This window comes from Podarcis muralis, chromosome 9 (genome assembly GCF_964188315.1).
Source record: "Podarcis muralis chromosome 9, rPodMur119.hap1.1, whole genome shotgun sequence".
Taxonomy (NCBI): domain Eukaryota; kingdom Metazoa; phylum Chordata; class Lepidosauria; order Squamata; family Lacertidae; genus Podarcis; species Podarcis muralis.
In genome coordinates, this window is record NC_135663.1 from 18,893,754 (window position 1) to 18,909,183 (window position 15,430).

The window sequence follows — 15,430 nt, forward strand, 5'->3', positions numbered from 1 at the left end:
GAGGGCCTTCTCGGTAGTGGCACCCGCCCTGTGGAACGCCCTCCCATCAGATGTCAAAGATATAAACAACTACCTGACATTTAGAAGACATCTGAAAGCAGCCCTGTTCAAGGAAGTTTTTAATGTCTGATAGTTTAATGTATTTTTAATCTTTGTTGGAAGCTGCCCAGAGTGGCTGGGGAAACCCTGCCAGATGGGCGGGGTACAAATAATAAATTTATTCTATTACTATATCTGTTTTGCCTTTCCTGCCCTCCAGAACTGGAAGCTGAGCTAGCTTAGCTTGCTGTTGCACTTGCAACAGTTAAAGAATATAGTCCCATGGAACAGGACGGGCGACACAGAGAAAAAAGTGTGGCATGGGTCAGCTTCTAGCAAGCATCCCCAAAAGCTGAAAGAACTTTTTTTTCTCTGATAGAGTCCAAGCTTAGACCTGGGAGTCATTGCATGACAGAAGATATGCGTGGGGAGATTCCTGCGAATAGAGCTGATTAAGTGTTATGACACAGGATAAAAGCCAAGGCATAGCGACAACTCCACCCTTCTGCTGTATTATGAGAGAGGTGCTATTGGAAAGTTTCTCAGGAAATAAGAAGAGGAGTACCTCATGTGATTAATGCAGGGTGTGTTTGCTGGTTGTAAGGCTGCAATGCACTTGTATGAACTGGCTCATTCCCACATAACATTAGTGTGATGGTGCTGCCTCTGTGGGCACTAATGGATATGGATGGAGCAGTGCATGTGGTTAAAGGCATTTAGATGTGACCAGCAATATGGAGAATGGCCATGTTCAGGTTTCTTCCACAAATCAGTTGTTTGTTTGTTTGTTTCATTTATGAAACTTCCAAAACTCTACAAGGAAAACATGCACAGAATAATTGCACATATAAAAACTACTAAAGTGATTGCATGTAGGAATGTGTGTGTGTACTCCAGTGTGTGTGTGTTGAAACAACACACTTATTAAATCAATTCAAATTCAACACTATTACCAACTGGGATAAAAATTATCTACTCAGAGGGTTTGTTGAAAGAGGGACAACTTCAATTGGTGCCTGAAAGACAATACAGAAAGTGTATGATATACAAGGGAAGCGTGTTCCTCTTTTGCACTGTGGGGGCATTTCTACTTGCTCGCAGCGGCTTAAACTCTTAAAGAAGTTTGTTCATGTGTGCACAAAAATGCAGTCATAAAATAATTAAGAGAAACGGCATTTATTCGCAAGGCTGAATAGAAGAAATCAAATGACAGAGATTAACATTTTCATTTAGCATTGCTCTGTTTGAAAGGAATTGGCAAGAGCAGAAACCCAAAAGTGAGACTGATTTATCATTTGTGAGTTGAGTTATGGTTAATAGCTGGGAAGTAATGGTTGGAAATGCGAGCAATGGAAATTTCTCCCCTCCAAGACCGAATGCTCTTTATGTGAATGGGGCAGGGGTAATTAATTTATCAACAGTGAGGTCTATGTAGCAGCACAGCAGTGCAATAAATTATTAGAGAAAGGTATGGAAGGCCCATGCCGTGAGACACTTGAAACTAGGCAGAACAGAAGCATATGCGAACATACAGAAGGGAATAATGCTACATTGGCAGGCAGAATGGAAAGGATAACTTGCTCTTTCCATCTTTATATTCTTTTAAGATTTTATTCATGTTCCCAGTGGCGGTTCTATTCATTCACTTGCTGCTGAATAATTACTGAACTATTTTCATTCTCTTCAAGCAAGAGATGCTGATTTTCCCCTTGCCGGTTAATTTGATCTAAATTTTAAAATGTTAAATAGTTGAGTTAAAGGGCATGGATTTCGACTTAATGTTGAGGTTCTCTCTGGCTGTTGCTGCCTAATAATACCAATATATACCTTAAAATGAATTTTGATCAAAATAAAAGAGTAAAAAGGGTTGTATGTTGGGTTGTTGCTCAGAAAACAGTGGAATAAGGAGGGGACAATTTTTGGTGAATCCCTCCCCCCCACAGTCCCCACAGCCCCTAAATCTGCTCCAGAGGTGTGTGTTTTTTTTGGGGGGGGGGCGGTTAATGCAGAGGAGATTGAGGGGAGGAGGATGCAGGCGGCTTGCATAGGGGAGGGGACATCACTGAGAATTAGGTCTCATCCTATTTTGCTGACAGAAGCCTTTCTGCACAACATCAATTGATAGCATTTGCAACGATCTACTAAAATTTGTTTCCTTGCAGTCAGATTCTTGAAGCATATTATTACTGCAAGATCTGCATTTTTAAATGTGATCTGTAATTATTGAGCTCTACAGAGCATGTCCTCCTGGTTGCTCCATTGCCTTCACCTGTACATCTTGAGGTGGTCACCAAGAAGGACTTCTCTTCTGTTTGTTCAGCCTTTAGCATCCCCACCCTCACAAGGCACCAACCATAACAACATTTCGGTGTCTGTTAAAAGAGGTGTTTTTTAAATTGAGCATTTGCTTTTAGTAGTACAAAATTGGGCGTGAATCCTAAGATAAGTTAACTTGAAGTAGGTCACTAGAACGAAAGTTTCCTATACACTGTTTCCAATACCATCCCACATTTTTCAAGAGACTCCCAATTTTTCAAAGAAACTTTTCGGTGGACAAAGGGGGCTACAGAGGTGAGTGAGAAACTTTCCTTCCACGAACTTCTTTCATATTAACATTTCTTAAACTCCTACGTTGTTAGATATAAGGAGTTTTTGGGCCTATTTTAGTTGCCTCCCACTTGTATTCTCAGAAAGCATCGTTTCCCATGTCTGATGTAATATAATAGAGTACGAAGGCTGCTGCCTGGAACTGCCTAGAATATTGTCTGGGCTTCCATTTACATAATCAATGCAGAGATAATGCATGGCTACACCCATACTTTGTGCTGGTGATGGCGGCAGCTTTGATCGAGTTTCTGGATCCACTTATCTCACTTTCAGTTTTGTATGTCATTTTGTAGTGCTACTTCTTCACTTATAACTCATGAATAACCTTGTCACGTTGAATGAAAAAGGATCTACAGTTCTAGATGCAATGCTCACAACATGAGAGTGACCTCTCTAAAGAGATGCAAGAAGTTTCTGGTTTTCACTACTGGTTTCAGTGAAGGTGATTGACCTGCCCTGGGCATGTGCAGGCATGTTTCCTAATTGGTCCAGGGAGTTGGGTGTGTGTTCACAAGGCCCTCTCTAATCTGTTCTCCGCTGACAACTTTATGGATGGCTTCCCATTCCCAATTTCATGTGGACTGGTGATGCCGATTTCCCTAGATCTATTTGCTAACAACTCTAGGTCCATAGTACTAAAGTTGCACTTGGAGGCATGGTCCTCAAGATGAGGAGGGGGTTTGCTTTTGAATCACACAGTCCTACCAGCACATTGCTGCCATGAGAGAACCTATGCTGAGTACTACACACAGTATAGTTGTAGAGCATGAGATTCTTGATCTCAGGGTCGCAGGTATGAGTCCCACATTGGGCAAAAATTTCCTGCATTGTAGGGTGTTGGTCTCTAGACGACCCTCACAGTCCATTCCAACACTACAATTCTATAATTCTATGACTTGTTAGTGTTCTGTACTGATCATTGTATGGTTGTAGCACAACATGACCCAATTATTTACTGACATACAGGAAGCTAATTTGTATAAAACTTAAGTGAACATTGCCAGTGGTCAAATAATCAAATAATCCTTCCCCTCCATCAATTACTGTTGGAGCTGGACTTTAAAGTATGGACTGAATGCCCTTTTCTAGAGGTCACCATGCCCTGCTGGGATCACGTGACTTGATCCTTACAATGAATTCTTATTGTAAGAACGTTTGTAACATTTGGTTTTTGAATGACCACTTAGAAACTTCACAAACTCTGATTAACTCTTGGGGTAATGCTCTTGGGTGGTAATTTTCTAAAAAAACCTAATACTTATATCTTTGCATTTGTTACCTTGCAGTTGAGTGATGGAGGCAAAGCGGCTAATGCAAACGTGGGAATAGGTGACGTTGTTCTCAGTATCGATGGGATAAGTGCCGATGGCATGACTCACCTGGAAGCACAAAACAAGATCAAGACCTGTTCAGGCAAACTGACTATGAATCTGCAAAGGTAAATGCTTTTTTTTTTTAAAGTAATAACTCTTACTTCTAAGGAAAACCCACACATTGTTCTTTTTGTATGTTGGAATGCATGTATATCAACCTTTGCCTGGTAGCATCCTTTGATGTTTTGCGATGTAATTGAGTTATGTAGCTTGAAGGGGCATCATTAATTTATTATTATTATTTTACTAAAATGGTTGGGTGTATTTGTATGACAAAAAACCTGTCAGATCACCCTGTAGAGAAATATCTCCTGAGCTTTTAGCTTGCTAATACAGAGCTAAAATTTCACCTAACTTAGTGATAGTTGTAACCTTTCCTCCTTATACTTCCTTTGAAACCTTGTATCTTGTCTTTGTTTTTATGTCCTAAAGGCAATGAACTACTATACTCTGAACCTATAGAGAATGAACTATCATTATCAAAACCACTAGGTAAAAGGTAAAGGTACCCCTGCCCGTTACGGGCCAGTCTTGCCAGACTCTAGGGTTGTGCGCTCATCTCACTCTATAGGCCGAGAGCCAGCGCTGTCCGCAGACACTTCCGGGTCACGTGGCCAGCGTGACAAGCTGCATCTGGCGAGCCAGCGCAGCACACGGAAACGCCGTTTACCTTCCCGCTGGTAAGCGGTCCCTATTTATCTACTTGCACCCGGGGGTGCTTTCGAACTGCTAGGTTGGCAGGCGCTGGGACCGAACGACGGGAGCGCACCCCGCCGCGGGGATTCGAACCGCCGACCATACGATTGGCAAGCCCTAGGCGCTGAGGTCTTACCCACAGCGCCACCCGCGTCACCATCAAAACCACTACCCCTCCCCCAAAATCTAAATCTGCTTCTGTGTCCAAGTATGAGACCTGACAAAAACGTTTGATTGCATTACCTATTGCTTGTAAGTGTCAGTGTCCTCTGTGTGTGTTTCCATCCAATGATTTGGTTTAGGGAGGAATGATAGTGGTGATAGAAAACCAGAGTTTTAAATTGGAGCTCAGCCTAGGACCAGTTCTCAATAAGGAAGCTTGAGCCTTGGAATATGAACAGTACCTAAAAAATAGAAACCTGAGAGCATCTCCCCTCTTCATCACTGAGTTGACTATAATTCATCCTGTACACCTGGAAATTAGATTTTAGAGTGCATCATTCAGGCAGGGTTTATATTACAGTAAAATAGCATCCGGTAAACTGTAAACAGTTTATTTGTTGTGCAGGAGAGAGCATCCTCCAGAAATGGACCTTGAATGTGGTGGGACCTTCCTTTTTGTATCAGACAACCACTATCTTTGTTATCTTTTAGGTGTTTGCTTTTATAACCAGCTGGGATAGCCATCTTCACTGAGAATCCTTGTGGCTTCTCAGTGAAGATGGCTACCCCAGCTGGTTATCTGTTTTGGATTTGAAATTGATATTATACAAGTTGAATTACTGCTGTTTTTTATGTTGTTCTGCTTTTGTTTTTATATGTGCACGTGTTTTTGCATATGACAGATTTGCAAGAATGATTTCCTCATCAGAGCTTGGGGGTGGGGAAGGAAGTGTGTGGAGCAGTAATAGGGCAATATGGGGAGTGGAATGTGGCAGCAATCCTGGTTTTTAGCCTTTATTTGGTACCTAAATTGGAAGATCCTTGGAGCTTTCCACTGAGTTATTCCGATAGTGAATGAGTTAGTGTTTCAGCTTCCATACAGGATATGAGTCACTAGTGTCTGCTACCTGACAGCTGGAGGCAAAGTCAGCTTATCACAGGATTAGGCGAGCAAAGATCAAATAAATTGTCCTTTGGTACCAGACTTGGTATCTTAGCATTGTTTAAGGGGGAATGCTGTCTTGTGGGTTTGTGCCAGTTTCCAGTCCCATATTCTCCATCTGTTTCTAATCCTCTTTGGATCCCGGAAACATTAGACAGTGTTGTCTCAGTACCAACGCCTATCACATATTTTCCTACTGCCATGGTTACTAGCAGAAGCAACAAAAGTGGCACCTCAAATTTTACTAGGGTGCAAGGTTTTGAGTGCTGGAACCCACTTAATCAGATGAGTGAATTGCTGTTCTTTGTCTGGAAGTTCATGTTTCTGGCAACACTGCTTTGTGAATGGTCATTGTAATTCTTTTATATTCATTCAAGCCTGAATTGTCTCAGTCTTCTTCATTTCATTTCCCTCTTTCCTCCACTTATTGTACATATATTTATCTACACCCATGTGCATATAAATCTGCCAGTTTACGATTACACTTTTTGCATCTTATGAAATAGCCTGTAGTCCATGAAAGCCTACAATATAAATTTTTTTTTTTGTCCTTAGGGTGCCATAAGACTAATATATTTGCTGTAATAAACTAACCCCTGGAAATGGTTAGTAGAAAGGAGACTTAGGGTTGCAGGATATGCTATATCCAGATAGACGCCTGGGGGCACTGCATTTTTTTAAAAAAATAATTTTTATTAATTTTCCAATACAAAAAAGACAAAGACAAGAACATGTATAGTTTCAAAAAATCCTACTTTCTTAACCTTGTTCCTTGACTTCCCCCCACCCCCCTTCATGCATCCCAATTCCCATAATTGTGTCAGCAAATTATTATTTCTCCTCTTTACCATCTTAATATTACATCTTTTATGAAAAAATAAGTTTTTTTCCTAAGTTGGACTCAAATTCCCTTCCATCGATTTCCCATTTTGTATTAGATAAAAGTCATATTAACTAAACCCAAAAGTCATAAATGTTTTTAAAGTTCTATTCTTCCCTCCCTCCCATCCCCGGTTTTTGTCCCTTCCCCAATACGTGTCCAAAATAACCATTCTAGCCTGGATTCCTCACGTCCGAGGCTTTCAAGTTTCTTTCAGTCCCTCTCCGCCGGTCTTGTTGGTAGTCCTTTATGTTGGTCGTCGAATCTCGAAGGAGTTCTATCCCCATCAAACCAGGTTCTCTTCCCACAAGGATATTTAGGAACAACTGCTGCAAAAGTTCCACAGGCCATGCATCTTCAGAGTCAGAGTGGGGGCCCCAATCAAATTTCTTCTTTGTTTTAAGTGCCTGTATTCCATATACTCCAGGGGCCTCCTCCTTCGTCTTTTGCATCTTTCGCAGATTTGTAATCAATGTGATCCAAAAGTCTCCTTGCTTGTACTCCATTAGTGTAAGCTTCTGGTTGGTACTTTCCATCTTTACTTTCTCTTTTCCTTGTTTAGTCTCCTCCACTTCTTGAGATATCATTTCTAATTCAGCTGCAGATTCTTTCTCATTCAAGTCCTCAATACATTCAGCAGAGCTGCTTATTCCAGAAGTCAAGGTCATGAGTTGTTTATTCATAGCCAGACTCTGCTCTTGTAAGATTCCCACCAAATGGAACATTCTTTCGATTTCCGCTAGTAACTTTCCATCCGCAGCCATTGTAATATCACAGAATTCCCCCTAGAGGGAATCTGGTTACTTAATAATCTTTCTCCAACAAACCTCTGACTCGTTATTGTTTCTTTGTTTCCAACAGTTTTAGTTCAGTTGTAACTCATTTTAATCCAGAGGGATCTTAAATAACAATTTTTTACAGCTTTAAACTGTCCGTTTGACAGCTTTTGACAGCTGTCAAACTCCGTATTCCTCTTCCATACGCTCAAACACAGGACGCTCCCGGGCCCGGGAGGGGGGTTGTACACAACAAAAAGAAAGCTTCTAAGATTCCACTCTTTCACTCCAGCTCAAAATTTCTTTTTGCCAAATCTTGGAAGTTAATGTCTTTTTTAACTCACCCCGCAAAGGGTAGGCTCTCCAGCTTAGTTCTTCTATTGTTGCTTTAGATCGTCTGCAATGGGGGGGGGGGTGCGGACTTCCCTTTAACACCCCCCCCCGTCGTACCGAATTCAGAAATAAATATTTTAAAGTCCCAATTCCACTTTACTCACGGGTTGCTTCTTTTCCAGCCGAATTCAGGGAAAAAAGTCAGCGCTCTTCAGCCATGGCACGCGGCTTCGCTCCACTGGGGTAGCGGTCTACTCTCAGCACCGCGCCGCTCTCCATACCCTCTCCGAAGCCTTTAAAAAGGCTCTTCGTGGGTCAGAGGGGGCGTTTAAGGTGCCCACCGAGTCACCAGGTCCGCAGGCATCCGCGCCTGCGGTTTTTAAGGGTCTCCGCGTCGCCGTCGCGGCTGGACCCGTCTCCAGCGGAGCCGATTCCCTCTGGAGCTCGGAGGGAATCCGCCATTAGCTGTCCGCGCTGACCCGGAAGTCGATCACTGCATTTGGCCCCCATGTCTGCTGTATAGCAAGAGCTGTGGAAGTCTGTAGCTCCCTTCATGTTATGACTGAGACCTCATGTGTTGAAGAGGAAGCTTGCCCTTGCCCAGACCTTGTCACTGAACCAATGTCCCAATGTTGACACCATGCATGTGGATGTCCCCAAATAGGAAGCCTTTAGGTGTAAAGCTCTAGGTAAACTGGGGCCCTGCATGATGCATCTCTATGCATGTAGGTTTCTGCTCTTGGTTCCAGCAGTGACCTTTGGGGCTCCAGACTTTCAAAGCAGGGCTGTGCACACAGCATCGTTTCCTCTTTATCATGTGTAAAGGTAAAGGGACCCCTGATTGTTAAGTCCAGTCACGGACGACTCTAGGGTTGCGGCGCTCATCTCACTTTACTGGCCAAGGGAGCCTGCGTTTTGTCCGCAGACAGCTTCTGGGTCATGTGGCCAGCAGCGCATGGAAACCCTGTTTGCCTTCCCGCCTATTTATCTACTTGCACCTTGACATGCTTTTGAACTGCTAGGTTGGCAGGAGCAGGGACCGAGCAACGGGAGCTCACCCTGTCGTGGGGATTCGAACCGCCAACCTTCTGATCAGCAAGTCCTAGGCTCTGTGGTTTAGACCACAGCGTCACCCGCATCATGTGTAGACCCCTTTAATAAACATACAGTTTCAAGGAAGCTTCTGTTATGCTGTTACTAGAAAACAGGTAAATGACTGCAGCGTATGCCAGTGATTTCGGTTTATGCCGAAATAACAGCAGACAGCACTTTCATCAAAGGAGTGAATTGGTGTGAACATTCCTAAACTGCTCCCTCTGTCAGATATATTCCAGCAGTTGCCTGTTAAAATGCACAAGTTCCATCCTCTTTCTTTTTAACACTTTGAACTGTTAGAATGGTACTCTAAGAGTGAAGGGGGATGTTGACAATGTTTTCAGCAGCTGCTGCAGCTACTGGTACTATCTTTATTAGCATCAAGAGTGTACCATGTTTTGAACAGAACACATATTCCCAGTCCAGAAGCCTTGTTCACATCAGGTTGATAAGATAAGAGTGGAACTGAAAAATCAGGGATGCAGTGAAGTAGGAAACTGGCACAGGTAGTGTTCTTGTGAACACTTTCTGCTATATAATTTGCTTTGTTTATGGTTTAGTTTGTTCTCGTCATCAGGCACATGAAATCTCTTTAAGGTTGTGAGCATGTCTATAACCATCTTTCACAGCACCCTAACTTCCCCAATGGCTTTGTAGGGTTATTATTATTATTATTTTGCTCCCTGGTATTTGATTTCTTTTTCTTTTTCAGTTGAAGTACAGACTTGTTTCCCATGAGAACGGATGGAAACCAGATGCAATTTTTTGGACAGACTTCAACTCCAAGTCATTTAACACACACTTGGATAAATTATTTTATAAGCTACTGAAAATAAATGTATTAAATGGTACATCTATTTCCAGTTGAGTTGAATGGGGATGATATTTTACAACTTTTCTTCTGGAGAGACCAGTAATAGAAAGTAAATAGAGCGCTGCAGTTATATAAGTCACTCCCCACCCCCCATTCCATGCACCCATCTCTTTCTTGTACGTAATGTGAAACAGAATGCCAATTGAAAGCTTATTTTAAAAAACAAACATTTTGGTACTGGAGAAATTTGAGCAAAGCAATAGTAGTCATGGGAAAAGGGTTACGCAGACCCACCAACCACAGTTCAAACTATTTCCCTTCTCTGAAAATTTGGTTGTCTTTATAAACAAAAAAGAGCATCAGGGTTCCATTACACTAATTTGTGTGGAATGTACTTGGCATCTTTTGTTTTAGCGTTAATTTGGAGAAGAGCCTATAGGGGAGCTTCTCACCATAGTGATCCTTCTCATATATCCTATAGCAATCCTCCTCATGTTTTTTCCCTTTCCTTACAAACCATAGTCTCAACATTAAGCACAATTATGTGCATGCAATCCTAAGTACCTGGTTATTCCAGTCTTCATCAATCATTTCTTCTGTGTAAACCATATAGTATGCCTGCTCCGCTAAAAATATTAATCTAAATTGTGCACAGGGCTATTGGAGATGTAACTATGATGATGATAATGATGATGATGTCTAGCTTTGTGTCTCTTCCATGTTATCAAGAATTGCTATTTATAAACTACCCCCTTCCCAAAAGTTCAAGAGATGCTCGAACACTTTCAGAGGAAATTAGAAGGGTGAATCAATGACCTCTTATTTAAAGCACAAATTCCTCTTGTTTTCTCCTCTACATTCCATTTTTTGCTTTCAGAGAGGAGCTGTTCCTCTTTATTACATTTAGGACTTCTGTTTTCTGCTTCTTCTCTCCAGCTTCATTAACTTAAAAGATATCAGTAAAATGATATGTAGTATTCGCTGTACATTTCTCCCACTTCTTTCTTAATGAATTTCTGCATCTACTCAAACTGTAGACTGCAACAACATAAACTATCTGTAGGAGACTGTGTGCCAATAAAAGTTATGGTATGTTAAAAAAAATGGTATTGTGAAGTTTCACTTCTGCAGAAGGGTTGTAATTAAACACAATGGTTTTTCGTTGTGGCTGATTCTATGACACTAGGATCAAGTTGGGCCTTGACATATATGTGTTTGGAGGGTGTACCCCAGAATACAGTCAACATTCATGCAAAGGAATTTTGGCTATCTAAAATGCAGATAGTAGCAATTGCCCAGTTTAAATTTCTTAACTTGCCGGATGAAGGGATGCTTTAATCCTGCATTTGGAAGCAAGCCTCCTTGATGTCACTCGCTTTGAAGTACTTAGGCTCATGATATGATAAGTTGCTAGAGTTCCTAGTACTTGATCTCTTTTGCCTTAAATAGTCTATAAAGTTAATAGCTTAGGGTTTTGATTCTGGTTTTGGTTCAGAAATAGGATTTATTTACATCAGAACTCATTGAGTTATTTTTCTATTTTTATTCTGCCTGATTTGGTTTAAAATGCTAGTTGCACGATGAGCACAGTATTAACTAACTGGCTATTTCCTCCTGTCTCTCTCTCTTTTTAATGCCAGTGAGTATACTGGCAGGTACTACATTTCCCTTGAGGGGCTGGCAAAAGTTGATGTGAATTAGTTTCCCATATGAATGCAATTTTGTGGAATTTGCTATACTTCGGAATTCCTAAAACTTTAAATAAACACAAGGGGCAGAATTCTTGATTCCAGCTATGTTTAACCCTCGGCAGACAGCACTTTGCCCTGTGCTCACAGTTTTAAAAACCTCAAAGCATCCTGCAAGTAAAATGAATTTGACACAGCTAAGCCCCGTAGTGAAGTTCAAAAGCAATCGTGTTGGATAGAGATGGAATGCTGAAAGCTGGAAGGGAGGTGAAAAAGTCAGCTATTTTTACAGGATATGCAAAACTATCAGGTGGAAGCAATGTGGAATTCATCATAACAGAATGGTAATAACATTTCACAGCAGTCTTGTAAGGCACTTGCCAACATGTTGTAAAAGCTGTTGTGCCTTTGCATTTATAAACTTTATCTGTAACAAAGATTAGCCTATTTTGCAACATCCAAAATGCAGGGTTGTATCCAACTAAGTTTTACTCAGGGTAGAGCCATTGAAATTAATGGCTCAAAGTTAGCCCTGGCTATCAATTTCAGTGGGTTTACTCCATGTAGAACTAACACTTGTTTTGAGCCCCATGGCTCTCCTTCGTTAGTACAGTAATCATATCTGGTGTTTAGATTTCGAAAATTGATGTGCATATACCAACAACCACTATCTCGTTTACCATGGGATGTCAAATCCTTCATTCTCTACCTTTAATAAAGCAGACCCCTAATCCTAATCCCCAGCTCTTCCAAAACTCCCAACTTTTTTATGTTTGTGAATTTCTCATAAAAACCTTTGAAATGAGAACATTCTGCATCCCAGACAATACCCGATATACTTTGTATATTTAGTGATTGCCATTGAGCCATCCAGTTACTGCCCAATGATTAACTTGCTAAGTGCATCAAATGACAGCACAAAGCATTCTTATTTCTGAAATGCCAAATGGCTTCCCCCTTCAAAAAACAAACAAACCTCTCAATATGTAACATCTTTGTTAAGTCCCATAGAAGTGAAACTGCTGACCCATGACAGCAATGTTCCAATTCTCTTTCACAGACAGGCAAGACTACTTCCTATTATGAAGCGAAAGCATCTCTTCTCCAGTTAGCTGTGGAATGCAGGATTAGCCATTCCAAAGCGACTCTGTTCCCGTATTTAGCCACCAGACTTGCAGCAATGACGTAAAGACTTGATTCACCTGACATCCTAATACAGTAGCTGCCTTTATTTCCTTGATGATTGACGTTCAGTCATCTGGAATGCAATTTTCAAAAGAGCCATAGCAGCTGAAGGGGTGTGTGTGTGTATCGCTGGTCTAGCCTGTTCCCTTCCTTCCTCTTCTCCCCCACCCCCATTTTACACTGTCCTTCATTGTGGAACCTCATGTACTTGAAGGCTTATGTTAAGAGTTTCAGATGTTGCACAGTGTTGTAATTCTAGTTTACTTCATCTCCTCCCCTAACAAATGCATAACAGAAATCCAAGATTTGGGATGGGGTTGGGGGAGACACCCGAGCTGCGTTACTTGTAAAAACTGAAATAGCAAAAATTATACCAGCTGTGTAAATATGTCCCCCAAAACTACTTAACTTGCAGGGAAAAAACCTGGCACATACTGCAATGCACACACGGGTGTCTGTACACATCCCTTTCCCAGGTGATGTCGTTGATCTTCTGGTGCAATGGATGCCTCCTCAGAGTTTAGGCCTTCAAAATAGCTGAGGAACTGCATAAACTGTATAGTTATTTCATATGCTCTGTACAGCGTTTTTTTTGCAGGAGGGAATGCTTTGCACAGACATAATGATCCTAATGTTACTCCACCCAGATTACAGATCAGGTCCACACCTCCGTAACATCAACAGTACTGCAGGATTGGGTGTTCTCAGGGCATTCAATGGGCCTCTGCATAGCTATCTAGAATGGTGAAACCATCTTTTAAAAGAAAAACTATTTGTTACTACAACCTAATTGCTACAACTTTCTGAAATATGTTGTACTGTGTCGAACTGATTTAGTTAAGGTAAAGTCTGTGCTAGAATGTACATGCCTCTTTGTACAGACTAATTGGTGAGGTTGGCATTCATTAGTTACCGCTCCTCCCTCTTGCCTGGCAAGCTCTGTCGTTCTTACCTCAGGGAACTGGAATTCTTACTGGATTACATTCTAAAGGTGAGCTTTCGTCATCAGGCTTTTGATAAAAGGCTGCTTTTTGAAATTAGTTACTAAAGGTTAGATAAAAGTCTGAGGTAAACGTCTTGCAAAACCACTTCTGAAGCTCTCCAAAATATGCAGTGCTACATGTGGTCTTTGTGCCACAAGTTTTAAAATGGAATGTTGTGATATTTTCTTAACTTGTAACCAGTAATTGGGATGCCTTGGACAACATAGCCTGGTTCACATGTAATGCTGAACCATGGTTTGTTTACCTTAGCAGTGGTTCTTGGTTTTTTTTTAACCTACTCTGGACAATTAACTATAGTTTGTTTATGTCTAGTCAACCAGAGTATGAAACAATGGTTTGAAGCTGACTTACAAATTTTGGCTTGTGATAACCATGGTTTCTAGTTACATCAGAACGCACTGTTCATAGGTTTTTGTTTTGTTGCACACTGCCTCAGAAACTTGCATAACTACAGAGGTATCAGGTAAGAGTATCTTAGAAAATAAAATCAACATTAAGTGAAACAAACCACCTGTGAACCACTTTACTCTCTGTGAAACACATCCTACTTTCTTTCAACAAACCATGGTTTAAAAAAACAACTTAGCATTCAAATGCAGCCCATGTGTATTAAATTTTTGTGTTACTGCTTGTTCTTTTTTGTTTTTGCAAGCCACATTGAGGTTTTATTACAATCAAGTGGGACACACATGCACACACACACACACACACTTAAATAACAACACTGATACCTCTTCCATGGTGAATCATTAAAAATGTGTTGTCATCACAGAAAATAAAAATTTACTATGGCATAGACAAAGATCTTTTTATTGGTTACTCTCCATGTTCCCAAAGTCTTGGGTTGGCCATATCTTCAATCTTGTCTTAAAGAATTTACAGAAAACTACTCCTTTCTTCACATGTTTTAACCTACTTCGTCCAGATTACACTAGTTAAGTGATGTTTACTTACTTGTTCAGTCTGTTGCAGACAGATAGATATCCCCAGCCCCCCGGAATGGATTGTATAGAAATCACCTATGAGGAGGAACAAGAGTTTATAAATCACCCAGAGGTTTTATTTTGTACTTAACCTGTATACAAATTTTATTAAATTTTTAAAAAAACAAAAACACCAATTTTAAGAATGGCACAGTTTAAACATTTTTAATGCCTTGGTCCTAAAAGCACACAGTCTAAATTAGACCTTTTGCTGTCACTCGAGAAAATTCTCTTCACTCCTTCAGCCAAACTCCATGTGCTTCTTCTGCTAGGTACATTTCCAACAATCCAGAGGCCTGCATGTGCAGCTTTTATTACTAACTATGGGTGGAAAGATTTTGTGAGCATGTTTGGGAAGGGAAGGAAGCCTGATTACCGTGGATCACATTGTGTAGACAGCAATGGAATAGTAGTGGTGTGTGCAAATGTGTTAAATCATACCAGGTCTGCTGCCCCCCATTCTCTCCACCCCTTTGCTCCCACTTGGGAAAGATGAGTCAGACGGTCTACCTAATGCATAGCTCCTTTAGCACAGCATTCAGCCAGCCTTGGGATTTGCCAAACAGAATTTAGAATGTGGCACGATTGCCCTTGTACATTTATTTTAAGCTCTGCCTGTTGGGATAGGGAGAAGATGACAAAGGGAAACAATGCCAGTTTGGCCAGCATTTATCTTAACTTCTTAAAATAATACAGATGCTTTGGGTGGTGGTGTGATCCCTGGTGACATTTAGTCTTGTTGGTACTCTTTTCTTAAAAATAGCTGCTTAGTACCATGCAAAACACTGCACTTAAGCTGAAGGCTCATTGTCAAGCTGTAAAATAATATACTGTGATCCTAATGAAATATTT

General features: G+C 41.0%; 1 protein-coding gene across 13 annotated transcripts in view; it reads left to right on the forward strand.

Annotated features, from left to right (window-relative positions):
- The window catches only part of PDLIM5 (PDZ and LIM domain 5), a 127,696-nt gene that overhangs the window by 34,508 nt on the left and 77,758 nt on the right, over positions 1-15,430 (forward strand). For all 13 annotated transcript variants that reach the window (XM_028743516.2, XM_028743517.2, XM_077933842.1 and 10 more), the window contains exon 3: positions 3,933-4,084. In XM_028743516.2, the coding sequence (XP_028599349.2) occupies positions 3,933-4,084 (152 nt within the window). The remainder of the gene's footprint in view (positions 1-3,932; positions 4,085-15,430) is intronic.